The sequence below is a fragment of the Dama dama genome, chromosome 9 (genome assembly GCF_033118175.1).
Source record: "Dama dama isolate Ldn47 chromosome 9, ASM3311817v1, whole genome shotgun sequence".
In the NCBI taxonomy this organism is placed as follows: domain Eukaryota; kingdom Metazoa; phylum Chordata; class Mammalia; order Artiodactyla; family Cervidae; genus Dama; species Dama dama.
The window spans coordinates 39,932,400-39,951,183 of record NC_083689.1 but is presented as its reverse complement, the minus strand read 5'-3'; the positions used below and the strand labels follow the sequence as shown (position 1 = coordinate 39,951,183).

Below are 18,784 nucleotides of genomic sequence, written 5' to 3'. Positions count from 1 at the left end.
ACAGCACTTCCATCCTCTTTCCTTCTACAGAAATGGCATGAATTATGTATTCTGAGCAACTCTTGCAGCGTTTGAGGCCATTCTCATGTATAACGTCAAGAAAAGAGAGACTATCCTCAAGAAATTTCCCCGTTTCAACCATTTTGCCCTTGCTAGACTACTTTGTCTGTGGAGCAGTGAGGTTTGCAAAGTCAAACCTGTATGTAACAAGCATTTTTTTTTTTTTTTTAAACTTCAAGAAACAAGGCTATCAGAGAGTTTTGAGACAAAGCTAGTATTATTTTCCCATTAGTATACGTGCTCCAAAATACACACCGACTCTTCCCAATTTTATTGTGAGGACAAAACAAATTTTAGCTGAACACAGTGCAGTTGAGCCAATTAAAGAGCACATTTTTAACTACACCAGATGTTCAGTTAATATGATCATGCCTAACCTAGTCCCTGTAGTCCTTGAAAGTTCCATTAAGCTGTCAGAAAACTTTGTCATTTGTGTGTGTTTTTGTGCAAAAGATAGAGAAAGGGGGGAAAAAGACTGAAGGGAAAGGGTGGGGCAAAATGAATTCATGTCAAGGGTGATGTGGCTTAAAAAAGTAGCTACAGATTAAAGTAAGTAGCACTTTTAGAGGTGAACTGATTTTTTTAACACCCCAAGATTTAAGTTGCTGATTTTAAAATAAAAAATAAAAGTCTCTCTAATCACAATTTGAGTCCATTTTTTTTTTTTTTTTGAGAAAATGATATTAGGTGAAGATAAAAGGTTTAATTGGTATCTCTAGAAAAGAAAATTCAAATATTGGTGTGCACTTTCAGGCAGGCAGGGAGACGAAACAGCTTTCTACATGGCTGACATTTAATTTCTTTTCCTTCTACCCTTTCCACAATAATCTCATCAAGACCCCAGATAAATTTAGCAAGTTGTCAAGAGGATACAAAATTAATTAGATCAAATCTACATCTCTGCCTGTGCGGCTGAAAGAACAATTACAGCTGACCACGTGGGCATCCTGCCGCCCCACCCCCAAATGCCCATGCTCACAGGGAACCTTCCAGGTCATCCAGTAAAGAGCCCAGTGCCTGGCCTGCTCACAATAGATCATTTTCCTTGGTGCCTCAAAGAAATGTCAGAGACTACCAATAGATTCCTTTTCTGGCAGGTGACAAAGAAATATTAATTTAGTAAAAGTTAGCATTGGCAGGTGGGTTCTTTACCACTAGTGCCACCTGGGAAGCCCCAAATGGTGGCACCCTGAATTATATTATCATTTCTTTCTCAGTCTCCCCATGTCCCCCCATTTCAGAGTCTGTTCTGGATGAAGTCTGAGTCTGGGGCTCAGCTCTACCTAGCACAGAGGTCTTAGTTTGGCATGGAACAGCTGTAGAAAATGCCAGTGATATGTAGAAAAACACTATAGATTCAAAATTGATGCAAAATTCCATTTCCCAAACATGTTGTGTATGTGTAATTAACAATCTCTAGGACTGAATAATCAATTTATTATTTTTCTATCATCTGTCAGTCTCTTTGATCTCTGTATTTCCCTTCTTCCCACCACTGCCTACAGGTAAAGCCAAAACCCCTGAGAGTGACTTTTAAGGCTGCAGACTAGCAGTTCAATCTCAGTTCCCTTTCTGACCCTTTATGTGCCTCTCTGAACTCTCAGCCTTTGCCATGCCCCACTGCTAGCCGGGAGGCCACCTGTGGGTACCCCCTGCCAACCTTCAGTCTCCTTGCATGCGGGGTCCGTGAATCAGGTCAACCTGTACTGTAGCACTCAGCAGAAGCTGCCATATAGCACACATGTTTGCTGAATGATTTGAATGCATTAAGAAAGAAATGAAGGAAGGTTGCTGTTTTCCCTTTCTTTGAGACTAGGGTTGGTGGTTTAGTTGCTAAGTTGTGTCCGACTCTTGTTGCCCCATGGACTGTAGCCTGCCAGGCTCCTCTGTCCATGGATTCTCCAGGCAAGAATATTGGAGTGGGTTGCCATTTCCTTCTCCAGGGGATTTTCCCGATCCAGGAATTGAACCTGGGTCTCTTGCATTGCAGGCAGGTTCTTTACCAACTGAGCTAGGGTTAATGTTACCAAAGTGCAGTTAAATTACTAGATCTTTGCGGTCTCCCAGGTGGCTCAGTGGTAGAGAATCTGCCTGCCAGTGCAAGAGCTGCAGGGGACTCGGGTTCAGTCCCTGGGTTGGAAAGATCCCCTGGAGGAGGAAATGGAAACCCACTCCAGTATTCTTGCCTGGAGAATCCTGTAGACAGAGGGTTGCAAAAAGTTGCTCATGACTGAGTGACTGAAATGCATGCCTTTCTTTGTGATTAGGGTTAGTGTCACCATTATCACATTTTCTGTTAAATTAACTATGAAAATTTACTATTATTTTCTAGTGCTCTCTGGATTCTAGTTCATCCCCTTCAAAGTCATGGAAATGAGAAATGAAAAAAAAAAAGCATCCATATAATTATAGAAGAAAAAAAACCCCATATAGTTACATAATAGTTATTAAAAAACCTGAGGTTAAGTTAAAATTAGAAACAGTGGTTTTAATCTTGCCCTTGTTTAGGAACAATTTGATTTCTGAGCCTTCTTCACTTAAAAGTGACACTTGAAAGCTTACTTTCAGTGATAATTTTTAAAATTACTCTAATATCCAAACACATATACAACTTTTAGGTATACTTCTTTGGAATTAGATATAATGAAAATATTTTTTCCCAGAATGAAATTTTTACTTCAATTGCTCTTATGTAGGTTACTATAGACTTTCTAAGAGTTAAAGGGCAAATGTATATTAGAGATTAAATCTTATATACTTACTGAATAAAATATCAGCAGCCTCTTCAATAGAATTGCCAAGGTAGCAAATAAATATGCAGAATACTTGGTTAAATTTCAACTTCAGATAAATAATAATGTTTTAGTGTAAGCATGTCCCATGAAACAGGTGGGGCACACTTATACTAAAAAATTATTCATGGTTTCTCTGAAATTCACATTTAACGGGGGTACTCTGTATTTAATGTAGCAACCCTACTCTTCCACCCCCCAGCTGATGCACATCTATTGGTTACCCATAACTATTCTTCAGACTCACTCTAAACTTTTGGAGATTAAAATAGTTTCACAGAGCATAATAATAGTGATAGCAAACCTTTATGGGGCAGGTATAGCACAATTTACAAATTTAAAACTATTAGAATGGACTGCATTTCATGAATTGTCTTTTTCTTTATCAGCAACAATGTAGATGCCAAATTTCTTACGAATTTTGAAGGATACCCTTCCTCTCCCTCTCAAAACCGGAAATAAGTGAACTCTTACTCAAAAGCATTGTGGGGAAAACAGCCACCGGTGCCCCATCTCTTAGTGTTCCCTGGCCCTAACCAGGCGCTCCCACCTGGTTGAGTTAGGTGTTGATTGTTAAGTGGAAGTTGGAGCCCTTTGTCTCCCCACAGGCAGCCCCTTCCCCATCAAACAGAACCTCTCTCAACCCCCTTTGCTTCCAAGACGGTCCTGTTCTATCACATTTAAAAATGACTGTGATACTACAGGTTTTATTAATAAAAACTATGAAAATTACTGTGGAGTATTTTTTTTTTTTTTTGGAAATAAAGCTCAGAGTGTTCAAAAAGAGCCCAACTTTGTCAGCATTTCCACAAAAATTTTAAATATGAGTTCTGTACCAAAGACACCTCCTTTCCCTCATCCTCCCTGTCAAGTGATATATGACTGCTTATAATACTGGTACTGAAGGGGACGACTAAAGAAAAGGGGCTGGGAAACTGTTTCCAAGTCCTGTGTCCTTGATGTGTTCAGCCAAGTTGTCTTCAGTTGTCTAACATCTTTTTCTAAATCTGCTGTGCACCATTTTGCCTTGTGAACAAGGATAATAGTGGTCGTAAAGACTTTTTGGTGCATTTTTGTGTCTGTGTGTGCTTCATCTGTCTGGCGGTTTGATATTTCTTGGACAGGAACTCTGTCTATCTCTAGTTTAGCCTCTAACTCCTTATTGGCATCCAATACTGTGCAGTGGAGCCAGTAATAAATTTTGCTTGACGACTCCTCAGAAAACATTTGTTATGTTAATGTTACTGAAGAAATGGCAGAAAAAAATGCAGTCCAAGTTTACGAGTCAGGAAAAGAAGCTTATTTTTCTGCCTTTATTACCTTCATCAGCAATAATTTTCTCTGTATATAAGATCACCTGCATATGACTTGCTAGGAGCCAAGAGATCTCTTTCCCCATTGGGAGAAATGAGATGCTTTAAAACCTTCATCCATTAGATTTTAAGCATTGCTGTTCAGTCACTAAGTCATGTCCAACTCTTTGCCACCCCATGGACTCCTCTGTCCTCCACTGTGTCCTGGAGTTTCCTCAAATTCTTGTCCATTGAGCCGGCCATGCTATCTAACCATCTCATCCTCTGCTGCCCCCTTCTCCTTTTGCCTTCAGTCTTTCCCAGCATCAGGGTCTTTTCCAATGAGTTGGCTCTTTGCATCAGGTGGCCAAAGTATTGGAGCCTCAGCTTCAGCATCAGGCATTCCAATGAACATTCTGTGTTGATTTCCTTTAAGACTGACTGGTTTGATTTCCTTGCTGTCCAAGGGACTCTCAAGGGTCTTCTCAGCACCACAGTTTGAAAGCATCAATTCTTTGATGCTTAGCCTTCTTTATGGTCCAACTTCTCACATCTGTACATTACATGATTACCTGAAAAGCCATAGCTTTGACTATATGGACCTTTGTTGGCATTTTAAGCATTACAGATTGTTAAAATGAAAGCAATTGGGGTAGACTCTGTTACCAAATACACTTTCTGAAAATGGGATTTCTTAGTCTGTTCATGATGAAACACTGACTCCAGGGTTTGGGACTCACAGTAGGTAAAGTTTGAAAGAGAGAAATGGGAAAGAAAGGGTCAAGTAAAGGTTATTGCAAGGCCAGCGGGATGCGCTGTAGCACAAGAATCCTTACAGATCTTGGAAAAGTGGAAGTGCTGGAGGTAAACTGTCCCTGGGCTGCAGTTAGGAGAGTAACGAACTGTCGTCTATACTGGGATGCTCACTGCTGGTCTGGAAAGCATCTCGCCAGATGCTTAACAAGCCTAGGATGACTAATTTCTTTTTAGTCTAAATCTATCATGCTTTCGATTCCTATTTGACCAAACTTCTCATCCCTAATCACAAAGCTCTGTAGTTGGAAGAGAAATCAGGAGAGCGCTAGATCATATAATTGAGGCGCTCAGAACCCAGCCAGTAGAAGGTAGCACCCTCATTTAATCTCATTCTTCCAAATGCCAGAAGCACAGTTTTGGTGGTAGTTTAATCCTCACTGGACTCTGTTAATTGCGCCAAGCCAGAGTTACCCACAGTTTAGTCATCAGCTAATAGTGCTGCAAATCAAGGCGTCTCAACTACAGTGTTATTCATTTTTAATATTCCTATATCCCTCTACTTCCTACATCAGTATTTACTTAGTATTTTATTTAAATTGCCTTTAAAATGTGTTTCAGGTGGAAAGTTTACATCATTACCATAAATGGGAAAAACTGTCACTTTTCATAACTAGAAGGTAACCACAGAAATAAAATTGCACACACAGTTGATAAGTTGTGTCTGATTCTTTGCGACCCCATGGACTATAGCCCATCCATGGGCTCTTCCGTCCATGGGATTCTCCAGGCAAGAATACTGGAGTGGGTTGCCGTTTCCCACTCCAGGGGATCTCCCTGACCTAAGATCGAACTTGAGTCTCCTGTGTCTCCTGCCTTGGCAGGTGGATTCCTTACCACTGAGCCACCTAGGAAGCCCCCAAATCAAATTAACTGAAAGCAAAACAGAGTTAGTTCCAGCTAGCTTCAGCTGCATGGCAAAGCCATCTAAAGCCTGTTCTTTCTTCTCAAAAGGATAGTGGTGAGTTTCAGGAGTTGTTAAAACACAAAACAGACTTTTGCATTGACATAATCAAGAAGATGGAAGGAGAAATAACAAGGGCATTAACTTTCCACCATATGATTTGGTATTGAAGGCCATGATGTCTCTGAGTCATTTAAATCATCTCTTTAAGATGTGACCTGTCCTCCTTGGAGGCTATGATGTACTTGAGGAATAAAGAATTGGCTGTAAAGAGGATTGTTGATAAACTCTATGATTTATGTAGTTCCATTCAGGATTGTTAGAAAGTATGGACAGTATACTCAGCATCCTTTATAGACCTTCTGAATCTTACTGGAATATTATTTCCCAGACTAAAAATTGCTTACAAAACAGCTTGTACATTGATTAAAATATATTCAGCATTTGCTGTACATTTTAGTTTAAATTATTCATTTGATCTCTAATTTAAATTCTGTTTCTACATATTTTCCTGGTCTGAATTGAGCACATCTTCGTGACTAAATATAATAATGTGATAATAACTTGTTTCAAAGATTTCCCAAAATATATATGCATACTACAGTTCTGGCATTTCCAATCCAATGGGAACATTTTTCTACATATCGACTATTTCGTCAGCTTTCTGAGAGCTCACGAGAACTCTAGAAAATAAACTCTGAAGGAGATTTTCTTCTAATTTGTTTATTCTTGTGTCCTTGGGGCAGTGGTCCATGTGTCCACTGGACATTTATGCTCCACAGCTCTCTTGGCAGAACTGTCCATGGTTAGTCCCCTCACCTATCTCGCAGTCTTCTTGGAAATCAGGTTTTAGAGGACTGTTACTTTGGGTCAGAAACGAGGCACAAGAGTGGCTATTACTTCTCACTATTGCTTAACCTAGAAAAGAAAGCTCTTATTTCTTTTGCTGTGGGAAGTGGGGGTGGGGTGGTGAGGGGAGACAAGCCAAATCTAAAAATAAACTGGATTTTCTTTCTTATTCATAGGTAATTAGAGCCTCTTTGTAACTACCCATTACTACCTCAATGGTTATAGGATGAATAAATAATATATATTTTTAAATGTGGCAAAACCAAGAAAGAAGTAGCCAGGGCTGCTTCTAATTTATCAGCTTGGTGATTAAAGGGCTGGCTTGTAGAGGCTCCAGACATCTAGGGAGCCAGAGATAAAACAGGGCAGTTGGCTGTGTTTTTTCCTAATGAATCTAGGGCTTGAAAGATATCGGGCAATTTTAAAGAAAAGCAACAAGGACAAGTGACATTAGACAAGGCCAGTAGGGTAATGAAGGGCAAGGCCAGTTACTGAGAGAGAAAATTACTTCATTTTCTGTGATAATGCTTCTGTGCGCTTCACGGGTCTCTTCTCACACTTTGTTAGCATGACTGTATATACACGAACAGTGTCAGAACGCTCCCCCCCCCCCCAGTGTAGAAGGAAAGAGCCTTGGAACGGTCCACAGAGGGGCAGAGGGCTGGCATCTATTATTAATATTTTGGAAAGGGGAGGCTGAACAATGGTAGCAGAAGGGGGTTAGATTGCAAGGTGAGGAACGGTGCTTTGACAGAATGTGGGGGACGCACAGAATTAAATCAAGACGAAAGACACAGCAAGGAAAAGAAAGAAAAAGGCAAGCAAACATACTCTGGAAATGCAGGACTGTTTGGAAGATGAGGCGAGACCAGGAGGGGACCAGGCCAGTGGTGCTCAGCATTTCTGCAGAGCGGAGCTCCGGGCTCATCTGCTCACTGGCTTTTTTTTCCCTCCAGCAGCCAAAGTAAAAAGGGCACCAGATACTTGATTCCTCTTCAGTTAACTGGTCAGCAGATACCATTTCTGCTTAGCGGGGAAATGTGTGGTATCTTAGAAACAATTCCAGAGTATATTTAGCTCCTAAAGCCAGGGCACACAAATGTCACATTCCCATGAGACAATTGGCCCAGTGAAAAGAAGACCCACCAGAGGCCCGCAGAAAACCCAAGAAACTCGCGCATCCCAGGAGATGCTGCACGCACGGATGTGACATCATTAAGGCGCCCACATCAGGGAATGGAAAGAAGCAAGGGGATCACAGATTGGGTCAAGTTAAAGGACGTCATCATGAGTCAGAAAAGAAACAAGACTTTTCCAACAGAGTCACGCCATCACCAAGTCATACCACACAGCACTTGGCAAAACCAAAGTAAAGTTGGAAATAAATCATGAACATTAAGTTGGAAATAAATCATAAACATTCAACAGAAAAAAAAAAAACACTTCAGAGCAAAATGGAAATCAAAATCATAAAAAATCATGGCAAAAGGAACATTAAGCTACATCACTTTTTTATTTTTTAACTTTCGGCATAACAACTCGTTGTCGTTGCCCCATCAAATACATAATCAGTTGTCAAAAAAATGAAGCTCCAGTTTGACAGGGCAAGGCAAAGAGCTAACAGCACAAGAATAGTGATCATGTTAAACACCCATGCAATCACCTCTGCCACCATTGTTTGACAATCTGTAGACTGCTTCCAGCTTTGTCAATATTCATAATAAGACCCAAGAGAATGAACAATGCCGAATTTTCAAATGATCTGTCAAAGTGTTAATTGGACTCTTTGATAACCTCCATCCCCCGGGAGAGTTAACGACTGGAGAAAATTCTCGCCATCCGTCTCGGGGAAGTGAGGAGGAAATGACTATAACCAACTGCTAGATATTTGGTTGACATATTTAATGCTTTACTGGAAAGGCTGTTTGGTTTTTCAGAAAGTCGCAGCGGGCAAACACAATGTGATTTTTACTGTGTTGTCTCTCCTTGAGTAGTCGGCCAAGACTAACACATCTGTGGTCGGGAGCCACACAAAACAAATAAAGGCACATGTTAGGACTGGTATGGCCTGCGGAGATAGTTCTGCCCTGACACAAATGCATCTAGTGCTGTCTTGAGATGGTGAAGAGCAGGGATCTCACCAACTTAAGTGGCTGCCAAGACACCAGCTTCTTTGAAAAAAAATATTGGGGCAGGACATACTAGCAGTAAGAAGTTACAGGAGAATAATAAAATCGATTAAGGGGTAAGTTAACAAGTTAAAAGGGCTGCATCGTCCCACGTGGGCTTGGCATGTAGTGGCTGAGTGTACAGCATTCTCAGGAGAGGAACCGTCAGAAAAAAAAAGGATGAAAATTTGGCATGAGTCTGCCGAGCGAACATTCTCTAAAAGCAGAGATGGAAGTATGTATACAGAAACCTGTTGGGGAGGACACGACAGAGCCTGTCTTCCAAAGGTCACCAGAGCTGGTCTGCCCTCGACACTCAAACCCCCGCTTGGATGAAACTCTTGAAAACATATAGAAGTAAACAATGCTGAATGGCGAGAAACAGCTCGCAACATAACTGAGCTTTTCAGTCTCTGATTTACAGGACTGTTTTTTGGACAAGTAAAGGCCTCTTCGGTTGCAGCTGCAACTAAAGTAGGATGTGTTACCAGAAGCAGCAAATGGCGAGAAAAGAGATGACATTTCCTGTCTCTAGTCTCTAGCAAAGAAAGCCGGGGAGAATTTAGGACAGTTCACAGTAGAGTCCCTTTCATTTAGCGTGGCTCCCTTTCCATTTTAAATGCATAGCAATTCTGCTTGATTAAATAACATATTTTTTGTTTTAGCTGTTGTCCTCTAAGGGCGATTAAGTGCATCTCAGAACCTCGGCTCTGTTCAGATTCAGCCCCATGTAAGGGTGAGGGATGGGACCAGCCAGAAAAGACTTTACCCTGCTACTTCTCCAGTCACTGATTAAACGGGATTTGACTGCAATTACATGTACTTGCCAAAGCCCGCATTGCATTCCATCTTATTATGGGGGGAAAAAAAAGGATCCAAAAATCACTGGATGAACTAAGAGGAGTGGAAAGGGACTTTAGGAGCCAGCGTCCACTTTGGACCAAGCCATGCCTCTCTTGGGTGGAGGAAGCTTAGAGGATGTGTTATTTGTTTTGTGTGGTTTCTCCTTGGTCGGGGAATCATTTCGGATCAAGCCTAGCACAGAGGATTGGGTTGCAGTCTTTCCTGAGACGCTTTCAATCAGAGTGTGTTGGAGGTCCGTTCCTTAAACGCGGCTGTGGTTCAGCTGGAAGCAGTTACACAGTCCTCCCCGCTCCTCCCTCCCTCTCCCCGCAGAGGAAGGGGTGCTTCCAAGGCCTTACCCTTCTTGTCCTGGTGATTATGGGAAGACACTGCCCCCAAAGAGTCTGTGCTGTCGCGTGACTCCTTCCAGTCCATCATTCCTCCCCTAGACTCATACCCCTCTTGAGCCGCCGAATCGGACGTGGTGGTGCTGGGGAAGAGGGAACTGGAGTGCCCTGTTTTCATCACAAATACAGTTAGGGGAGACATCGCCAGAGACACCTGCATTTTCTCTGCTCAGAGGCCAGGAGGTGGGACACCCACGCTGGCGGTAAAAGACTCAAAGGAGATTGCCTAGACATAACAAGGCTGGTGGTAGGATTCGGCAGAAGAGCCCTTGAACTTGCAGTTAGAGGGCGAAGGGCCAGGTCTTGTCTCTGCTGCCTGCTGGGTGAGTCCGAGGGAATCACTTAAGCTCCCTGGGCCTTGGTTTTCCTTGTGTACAAAAGAGAGGCCTCCCATGTTTGGAGGATAAAGTGGCATCATGCTGCAAGTGCCTAGCAGTGTCTGACACATAGTAGGTGCTCAGGAAATATCAGAGTCCCTGGGTATTCCCATAGTAGCACTAAGGGAGAATGGGGCAGGTGTATGGTCGTGGGTGAGTCTCTGCCCTGTCACAGACAACTCGGCTGCCCCGAGCCTTTCCCATGGAGGATGTGTCTAGTATTCGGCTGCGCTGCAGCCTCACAGGCATTCCGCTTTCTAAAGGGAGCTGCTCCAGCCCTCCTGCCTGGAACACAGGGCTGAATGTTCTGCCTTGTTATGACTTTGCCTTTTGTGTCTTACTCAAACCAAGTTAAGTTTCATGGTCTCCTGACTCACACCCGTGAGCGGTGGGTTTGGAGGCCACCCATGACTGATACGATTCAGACTAGAAAGGGAGAGCTTTCTGAGATCCAGAGTCGCCTACCGTAGGATAATGCCAGAAGAAGGATGGCCAGGTTGGGAGTTGTGGCAGAAATTGGACATTTCCTGTGAATACATTTCTAAGCCTTCCTTTCCATCATCCCACAAGGTTAAATGCAGATCGCATCTGGCGCTTTGATCTAAACTGTCACAATGATTTAAAGAAGCCCCACTACCTGTTATCTCTGGTGGAAATAAAAAATAACCTCTCTGTGATTTTCAAGTGGAGTCTTTGGCTTATTAAACCATCTTACCTATAGAAGCAACCTCTTGAACAATTTTTAAAAAGACATCAGGGAACTACTGTGAATGTGTAGTTGATGCCTTTGGTAGAAAGTAGGACAGATTTCACAAGTGACTCAGCCTTGGGCTGTGATCATCACACATGTGATAAATAAAATGCCGGCCACCAGAAAGAAAGATTCTAGTGAATGCACTGCGTGCTTCTTTTTCACAATTACTATTGCAAGTTGGATTTTCAGGAGACTTTAATACTGTAAATTACAGACCATGTAACCATATACATACATGGTAATATATATAATGTGTGTAGTGTGAATAAAGCAGGGAAAAGCAAGCAAACCAAGTGGGTATCTAAGCTATAGGATTTCTGTGGGAGCTCTACATTTAAAATGTTACCACAAAGCTTTAGTAACATTTAAGAGGCCTTCTTCTGTGTAGGGCTTGTTTGGCTTCTACACAGCTTCAAATATCCGCTTTGCTGCAAAGAGCCTAGTTCATATCCAACTGCTAAAAACATGTTCATTTAAAACTCAAGAATGCTTGCATCTAGATTTTTTGTTTTTTACATTTCTGGGTTTCACATTTCATCTCCCAATACTGATAAGAGAACATGAATAGGAAAATTAATAACTTGGAATTGAAAATGCAGACTTTCTTAATGCTTGTATTGAGGTCTAAAATATAGCCTCTATTTTCTGCTGTTGAATTAACCATGCTCTCATGAAACATACTGTCAACCTAAGAGAGACTTCAGCGTCCAAACAGTGAGAAATAGCTTTATAGTGAGTCAGAAAGAGGGGGGAGGAAAAATGAAGCCTTTCCTCCAAGTAGCAAGAACTTCTTTTACCTGAATTGATATGCATTTTGAACACTTTCAATTTAACTGTGTTCAAGGGGCAATTTTATGGTAACGCCATAAGTATGGTTTAGGGAGAACATTTCTTACTATGGTAATCTAGGGGAAATAAATGCCTAAGGGACACATTCTCTGTAGAAAAGAGTTCCTGGACCATATGTTGCAAATACATGGAAAAGTCATTGGTAATGGAAAGCTATGGCTATGAGAGGAAATTAGTGTGGACCAGATGGTAGTTAGGTAGGAAAATGTTGCACGCAAATGTGAGAAATCAGCTTCTGCCTATTGCTGAAATGTTAGTTTAATACCCACCACATCTCTGTTTTCTCCATGTAAATCTAGAGAAACCATGCATCGTATATACTCAAATGGAAGAAAAAATAGAGCAGCATGAGGCTTGTAATCTTTGAAACGTATGCTCGAGGACAGACAGTGTGTGTCACTGGTGGAAGCAGATAGTCGGAGAAAGCAGTGCCTGATTCTCAGGAATTTTAGAACTACCATGTGAAAGCACCCGTAAGCAGCCGTCCTTCATTTGAAATCAAAGAAGTGTATTATTATGACCTTATTATTATGACCTCTCCAACTGTTAAATAGGTATCACTCATGTTTCTTCTTAGAGTCTGATTCTATGGGCTGTATTGTTTTTGTGCATTCCCTAAGAGACTCTGTAACCAAAATCTTGCAACAAAAACAGGCAATCATTTGTGGATATGGTATTACAGGTCAACAATTTGGAACCTATAATTTTGTCTTGTTAATCCAACACGAAAAGTCATAATTTTAATCAGTGGAACTTATTATGTATTATTCTTACAATATTCAAAGAAATAGATTTTAAAAGTTAACTCCAATATGCATCATATTGTTTCTCTATATCTACAAGTCTTTGTATTAGTAATTCCACAGGTTAGAGACCCTTCAAACTACTCTAACCTATTAACAGTGATGGTAGCCAATTAGACACAGAGGAGGCACTAAATCAATACAAGAGAGGATGAGAGAAGGAAGACAATCAGGGTCCAATTCACTAAAAAGGGGTTCTTGTATATGTAATTGGTATTGCAGAGAGCTTCTACCATGCAGAGTTTGCATGGTTTATTGAGTAATTTTTTTTTTCAGAGTTAGGCAGTTCTTGTTCTGTGGGTCACTCTATGATTGTACTCAGCCACTGAGCTTCAGTGTTATGGGAACACGTAAAGGACACAGCTACACTTTGGACTTTGGGGTTGGCTTCCTTGTTTATATCTGTGCTCATAAAAACAGCAGTTTGGTTTTTCTCTTGTTGGTACAAAAAGAGTACCTTATCCAGTGCCTGGCACATAGTAGGCCCTAAGCAGCTGTCTGTAAATGAATGAATTAAATCTCTTGTAGGTTTATTAGCTCCAAAATAAACATCTTTTGCAATAGTTTGTATAAAGAAAGTCTTCTGTGCTTTTGTAAGTACTGTTTGAACCAGCCCTCATTTTGATGGTCAGTTAATCATCTAACCACTTTACACTGGGGAGACTGAGCCTGAAATGGACAGAATTATTAGCTGAAAGGAAAATTCCAACTCTTCTTTAGTGTCACCACAGAAACCACTGATGCAGCGAATAGGGATTGTCCTTTAAAGTGTTAATGTGGAGGAATTAATAAGTTCCTTTCCTTTTGTAAAGGCAGGAAGAGGGATCCATAAACTGAAGAGTGCTTTTTGTTCATCAAGAGCATCCCATGCTTTAATTATTCTATCTATATGAGAAACTACCTGGGAGTTAAAATTGGCCTTAGTATGATGGATGAATGCTGGGGAGGCTGCTGGTTCAAGTAGATTTAAGACCTGAATTTCTCAATACCTGATAAATATTATTCCATTATAGGAAATGATTGCAAAGTATGATATTGGAAAGAGCAGCTGCTAACTGGTTCTCTTTCTGAAGGGCCCACTGAGCTACATGACGTTGCCTCCTGAGGAATGTTTCTCCCAGTTGTTGGGGTTCAGTATTCTGGCTTGAATCAGAGAGGAGAGCAGGTTAAAGGTGGATGAATTCAGTGGGCTCACTGACTCCACACTGCCTCACTTCATGACAGGAGAGACTGGGTGTTGTTTTCTGTATCTGCACAGCCGCCATTTATAAGAGACTTTAGGACTTTCAAAGAGGCATTTTACTCATGCTAGTTAGACACAGGAGTGACAGTTTCCACGGAGCTATTAGACACAATTGTAGCCATCAGGAACTGCTTCTCTCAATTCTAAATCTACCTTGCTTTCTTTTCCTTCCTCTTTTTTCTTTCCTTTATTTTGTTCTCTTCCTCTGTTACCTACTTCTACATTGAAAGACTGACCTGGAGCTGTTACTGTTATGTATTTCAAATCATAAAAATAAATGATAAAATGTCTGCATATCAATGAAACTTGTAGTCCCCATTATAATGCAGAAGCTTAAATTTGCCGTTACATATGTGCTGTTCATTATCTTTAAAAAAAAAACCCACATGAATAGTTTACCTTAATAAACATTTGGGGAAGCTTTGAGAAAAGAAACTGGAACATTTCAACTACATATTAACTTTCCTTATAAAGAGCTCAGAATATCTGTTTATGGACGTATGGGCTTTATTTAGTATAGTGTCTGTGTATTTCAGAGCAGGAACAATGGGATAGATCCTGTCTGCACATCATTTCGACTGCATCACTCTTCCTTATATACATTTAAAGAAATATCACTGAAGATAGGTCTAAAAATTCATACTCCATGTATGATTAAATTTTGATGGCTATATTGGAAAGTTTTGCCTATTAAGGACTTGGTATCTGCATTCTGTATGGATTTTTCCTGCAGAGGATGTTGTTCTGAAAGTCAGCATTTTGGGGAATGGTACCATCTATCAGGTAAGGAGCTGTGGCCTATTACTTATAAGCACTGTTCTTTTATCTTGGATGTACTTATGTCCAAAAGCAATTTCTTCTCCCTCAAGAACTCATTAAATGCATTCACCAAATTCCCTAAGGTTGGCATATTTCATGTTATGTGGATTAAAAATGTAAGACTCATTCTCACATGTCAGTTGTCTCATATATGTGGAGAAATTTTTGAAGCATCATGAAAGCTATGAATAATTTTAGTGAATTGGGGCCCTGAGGTAGCAAAGGATCTGGTCCATGATGTTTAGGAATGAAAACTCTAAACTACCACAGGATGAGTGGCTTGAAGAATAAGAAAACAAAACAAAACCATAAACTGACCATATACTGTGTTGTAAGACATTTCATGATCTGGTAGAGGAGTTGAAATGTCTATAAAAAATAATGAGAATTTAAAAGTTAATTGAAAAAGAAACATAAGATTCAGAAATACTCAAGAGGGTTAGTGAAATAGGATTTCACGAATAGATTTTCATTGCTATTAAATTATCAGTAACATCTTCCTTACCATTCAGTGCCACGAAGGAATCTGAAAGACAAAAGGGAGGAGTGAGTTACTTAATGTTTAACACTCTGCTCAATGTGACTTTTGTAATCAGTGGGAATGAGCGGATACAGAGCTGTGCTAACATACAAGGCCTATACTAAGTAAGTGCTTTTTAGTTTCTGCTTGTAACAGAAGATGCTTCATATTTGGTTTATTTTCATATCCCTGTGTCTCTTTACCAAGTGGGTTTCCTCAAAGTCATGCCTTATGTTGTCAAGAGGCAGAGAAAAAGCAGGCGTGAGTGCAGGGCAAGGTAATTGCGATTCTACATAAGCCCTGCTCCATCAGGAGGGACGTGTATATGGATAAGATGAGTCACGTCTGGACCACACTTACGAAGCACTTGTTCTTTATATTCTCTCTCATTTCATCCTCCCAACTGTGCTGTGAGGAACTGTCCAGTATCACAATGTTCTGACCTCAGCAGGGGTTTAAGTTACGAAATTAACAAAAATAAAAGTCACACATATAGACAACATCCTGTTTTTGTGCATGCATGCACATAAATATGTGCTGTGTACCTGGGTCATGTCACTGGTTCACTCAGCCTGCTCCTCAGCCTCTGATACTGGCTCTTTATGGTTTTCTCATTTCCCCTAAAACTTCTGTGAGAGAGTCCTTGTGCAACAGGTATCTAAGCCCTGTGAACACCTGGGTGTGACTAGGTAACAACTAACAGAAGTAGGTCACGCTCCAGTGGGCGCCCACGAGAAAAGTCACTACCTGCCGCCTGGAGCAGGCACCCTATGTGCCTCAGTGGGAATGGGGTGTCAGGTTATGCGGAACACGAAAACACGGGGCCTTGACCCCTGAGACTGAAGGTAGATCTCCGACCTTGGACCTGAAGGCCTGCCCCGTGCTCCGCCCTGGGACCCGGGGGCGGTGTGAACCTGCTGGTGTAGTTGACACCTCAGAGAGCCAGTAACACTTTCCCACTTTTCATGTGTGCACCTATTCAACCCACATCGATACCCTTGTTTTTTCTACAGAGGCCTTTATCATCAACTCATAAAAATATGAAGAAAATATTCACTGACGTCAGCTAATTAAGTTCACTCACAGAGACACACATACAGACCAAAGCTTGTTTTCCCTAAAAACGGCACTGGAAGGCGCCAACTTGACTAAGGTCCACCAGTCAAATATCACACTGTTTCGCTGCACACACCTAACAAATCTTTCGGTGATGCCACTGTCTCCTATGTCTACTTCTTAATTCAGATTTTGTGTGTGAGGACATAGTAGGAAAAAGACAAAGGAAGGAGCTTTTGCCAATATATATTTGCAAACAAAAAATATATATGACCAAGAATTTGGAGATGAGGCTGTCTGAAGCCCTCTTTATTTAATTATGTCTCTTCTTCAGAAAAGATAAGGTATTAAATGGCACCTAAGAGTCTGTCATTTTAGGACTCATGGCTCAAAGATGGAGAGTTATATCCATGATTTTCATTATCGAATCAAGTATCAGAAATAATATAGTTTCATTCCCCTAGGAGCTATTTCTGGTGCCATTCTGAATGCAAGCTTCTTGAAAAATCATCACATATAACATTTTGAAACATGGCAAACTAAACATTTTTCAAGGTTATGGCATTATTCTCTAAATTAGTGTTAATAAAGCATTTTCAAGAGAATATGGATATTAATCAGATCGCTGAACAGCTAGGCAGAGTTGTGACTAGGATCCTTTATATAAAGTTCTAACTAAAATATTAACATCCAACTAGTCCATCCTAAAGGAAATCAGTCCTGGGTATTCATTGGAAGGACTGATGTTGAAGCTGAAACTCCAATACTCTGGCCGCCTTATGCGAAGAGCTGACTCATTTGAAAAGGCCCTGATGCTGGGAAAGATTGAGGGCAGGAGGAGAAGGGGACGACAGAGGATGAGATGGTTAGATGGCACCACCAACTCAATGGACATGGGTTTGAGTAAACTCTGGGAGCTGGTGATGGACAGGGAGGCCTGGTGTGCTGCGGTTCATGGCGTTGAAAAGAGTTGGACCCGACTGAGCAACTGAACTGAATAACTTTTGAAATGAACCCTGAGATTTAGCATAGTAGGTCAGTTCTTATAAAAAGGGTATTTTGAATCACTTTGTACTTAGTGGGTTCTTTCTGAACATTTGTTTTTATTGCAAATGAATAAACATAAGTCTAATTAAAAAATAATTACTTTTGTTCGTTGATATGTTCAAGAAAATAAAATAGTCCCATTTAACTTAAAAAACAGAGTTTAGTGATCAACTTTTTAAATCATTTGTCTAAAAATTATGCCAATATTGTATTTTTAAAGACAAAATTAGTGTTGTTTTGGCTTTTTTTTAAATAGTTTTTTATTCTTTAATTGGAGGAAAATTGCTTTACAGTGTTGTGTTGGTAAAGCTGGTTTTTAAGTGGAAATGCTAATATAGCTGATTGTTCTGCTACAGGTTCATCCTCAAGAGTGAATTTGTTCCACAACATTTATGATAACGAACTAGGTGCCAGCATTTTCAGCAACAGCATTGACAACTCTGGCTTCAAAAGACACTGTTTTCTCTGATATTTAGAAGGTGCTTTATGTTATTTTTGCATGTTTTAGAGGCAGCTGCACTCAACTTCACATGTGGGGTCATGTTTCTAGGCCATTCTATAAAAGCATCTTTTATCGACTAAATATCCCAAAACAAGCATGGATAAAAAAACTCCACTTACTGTGACAATCCCCCAGGCCATCGGTATTGCCACGCTCTATGTCCTGTTCAAAAGTCAGTCTTCAAAAGGAAGGAGGGAGAAGAAGACAGAAACAGATTCAATGATATGAGTCTTTATTCCAGCATGTGTCTTAAGTTTCACTAAAGCAACTAACACAGTTTGAAAAACTGAGTGCCAGGTATAAAAAGAAGTAGATAAAACAGCTTGAAAATTTATCTCCGAAGTTTATAGAAATGAGTCCTTTGTGAATCTCCAAGGAGAAGCCATGGTTTGGGCAGTCAATTCAGGTTTTATTCACGGGGTAAACAAGTTTGTGGATCACCTATATCACTCTTTGCTGCTAATGCCCTGAGCATTTTTGAAACATCTGAAAAGTTTAAATGTTAACCAACATCCTGATGGAAGTGATACAGAAGTCTATTTAAGAAAAGCGTTTTCCTCTCTCCTTTCTCTTTCACCCCAACTCTTGCCTTCCGAGACCTTTATCTATTTCTTTGCTTAGAAATAACTTTGCATAGCAAAGTGTTCACAGTGGTCGGTGGATATAAGGGGCCTCTGGGAGGACAC

General features: G+C 40.6%; 1 protein-coding gene across 13 annotated transcripts in view; it reads right to left on the bottom strand.

Moving 5' to 3' along the window:
- SEMA6A (semaphorin 6A) overlaps positions 1-18,784 on the bottom strand; it is a 129,480-nt gene that overhangs the window by 14,088 nt on the left and 96,608 nt on the right. For 7 of the 13 annotated variants that reach the window (XM_061150948.1, XM_061150944.1, XM_061150946.1 and 4 more), the window contains 4 exons: positions 18,218-18,276; positions 15,479-15,499; positions 15,292-15,342; positions 10,081-10,236 (listed from right to left, as the gene is read on the bottom strand). In XM_061150948.1, coding sequence (XP_061006931.1) covers positions 10,081-10,236; positions 15,292-15,342; positions 15,479-15,499; positions 18,218-18,276 — 287 coding nt within the window. Of the gene's footprint in view, positions 1-10,080; positions 10,237-15,291; positions 15,343-15,478; positions 15,500-18,217; positions 18,277-18,784 lie in introns of those variants that run through there. The other 6 variants (XM_061150952.1, XM_061150950.1, XR_009694128.1 and 3 more) reach the window with 6 other exon arrangements.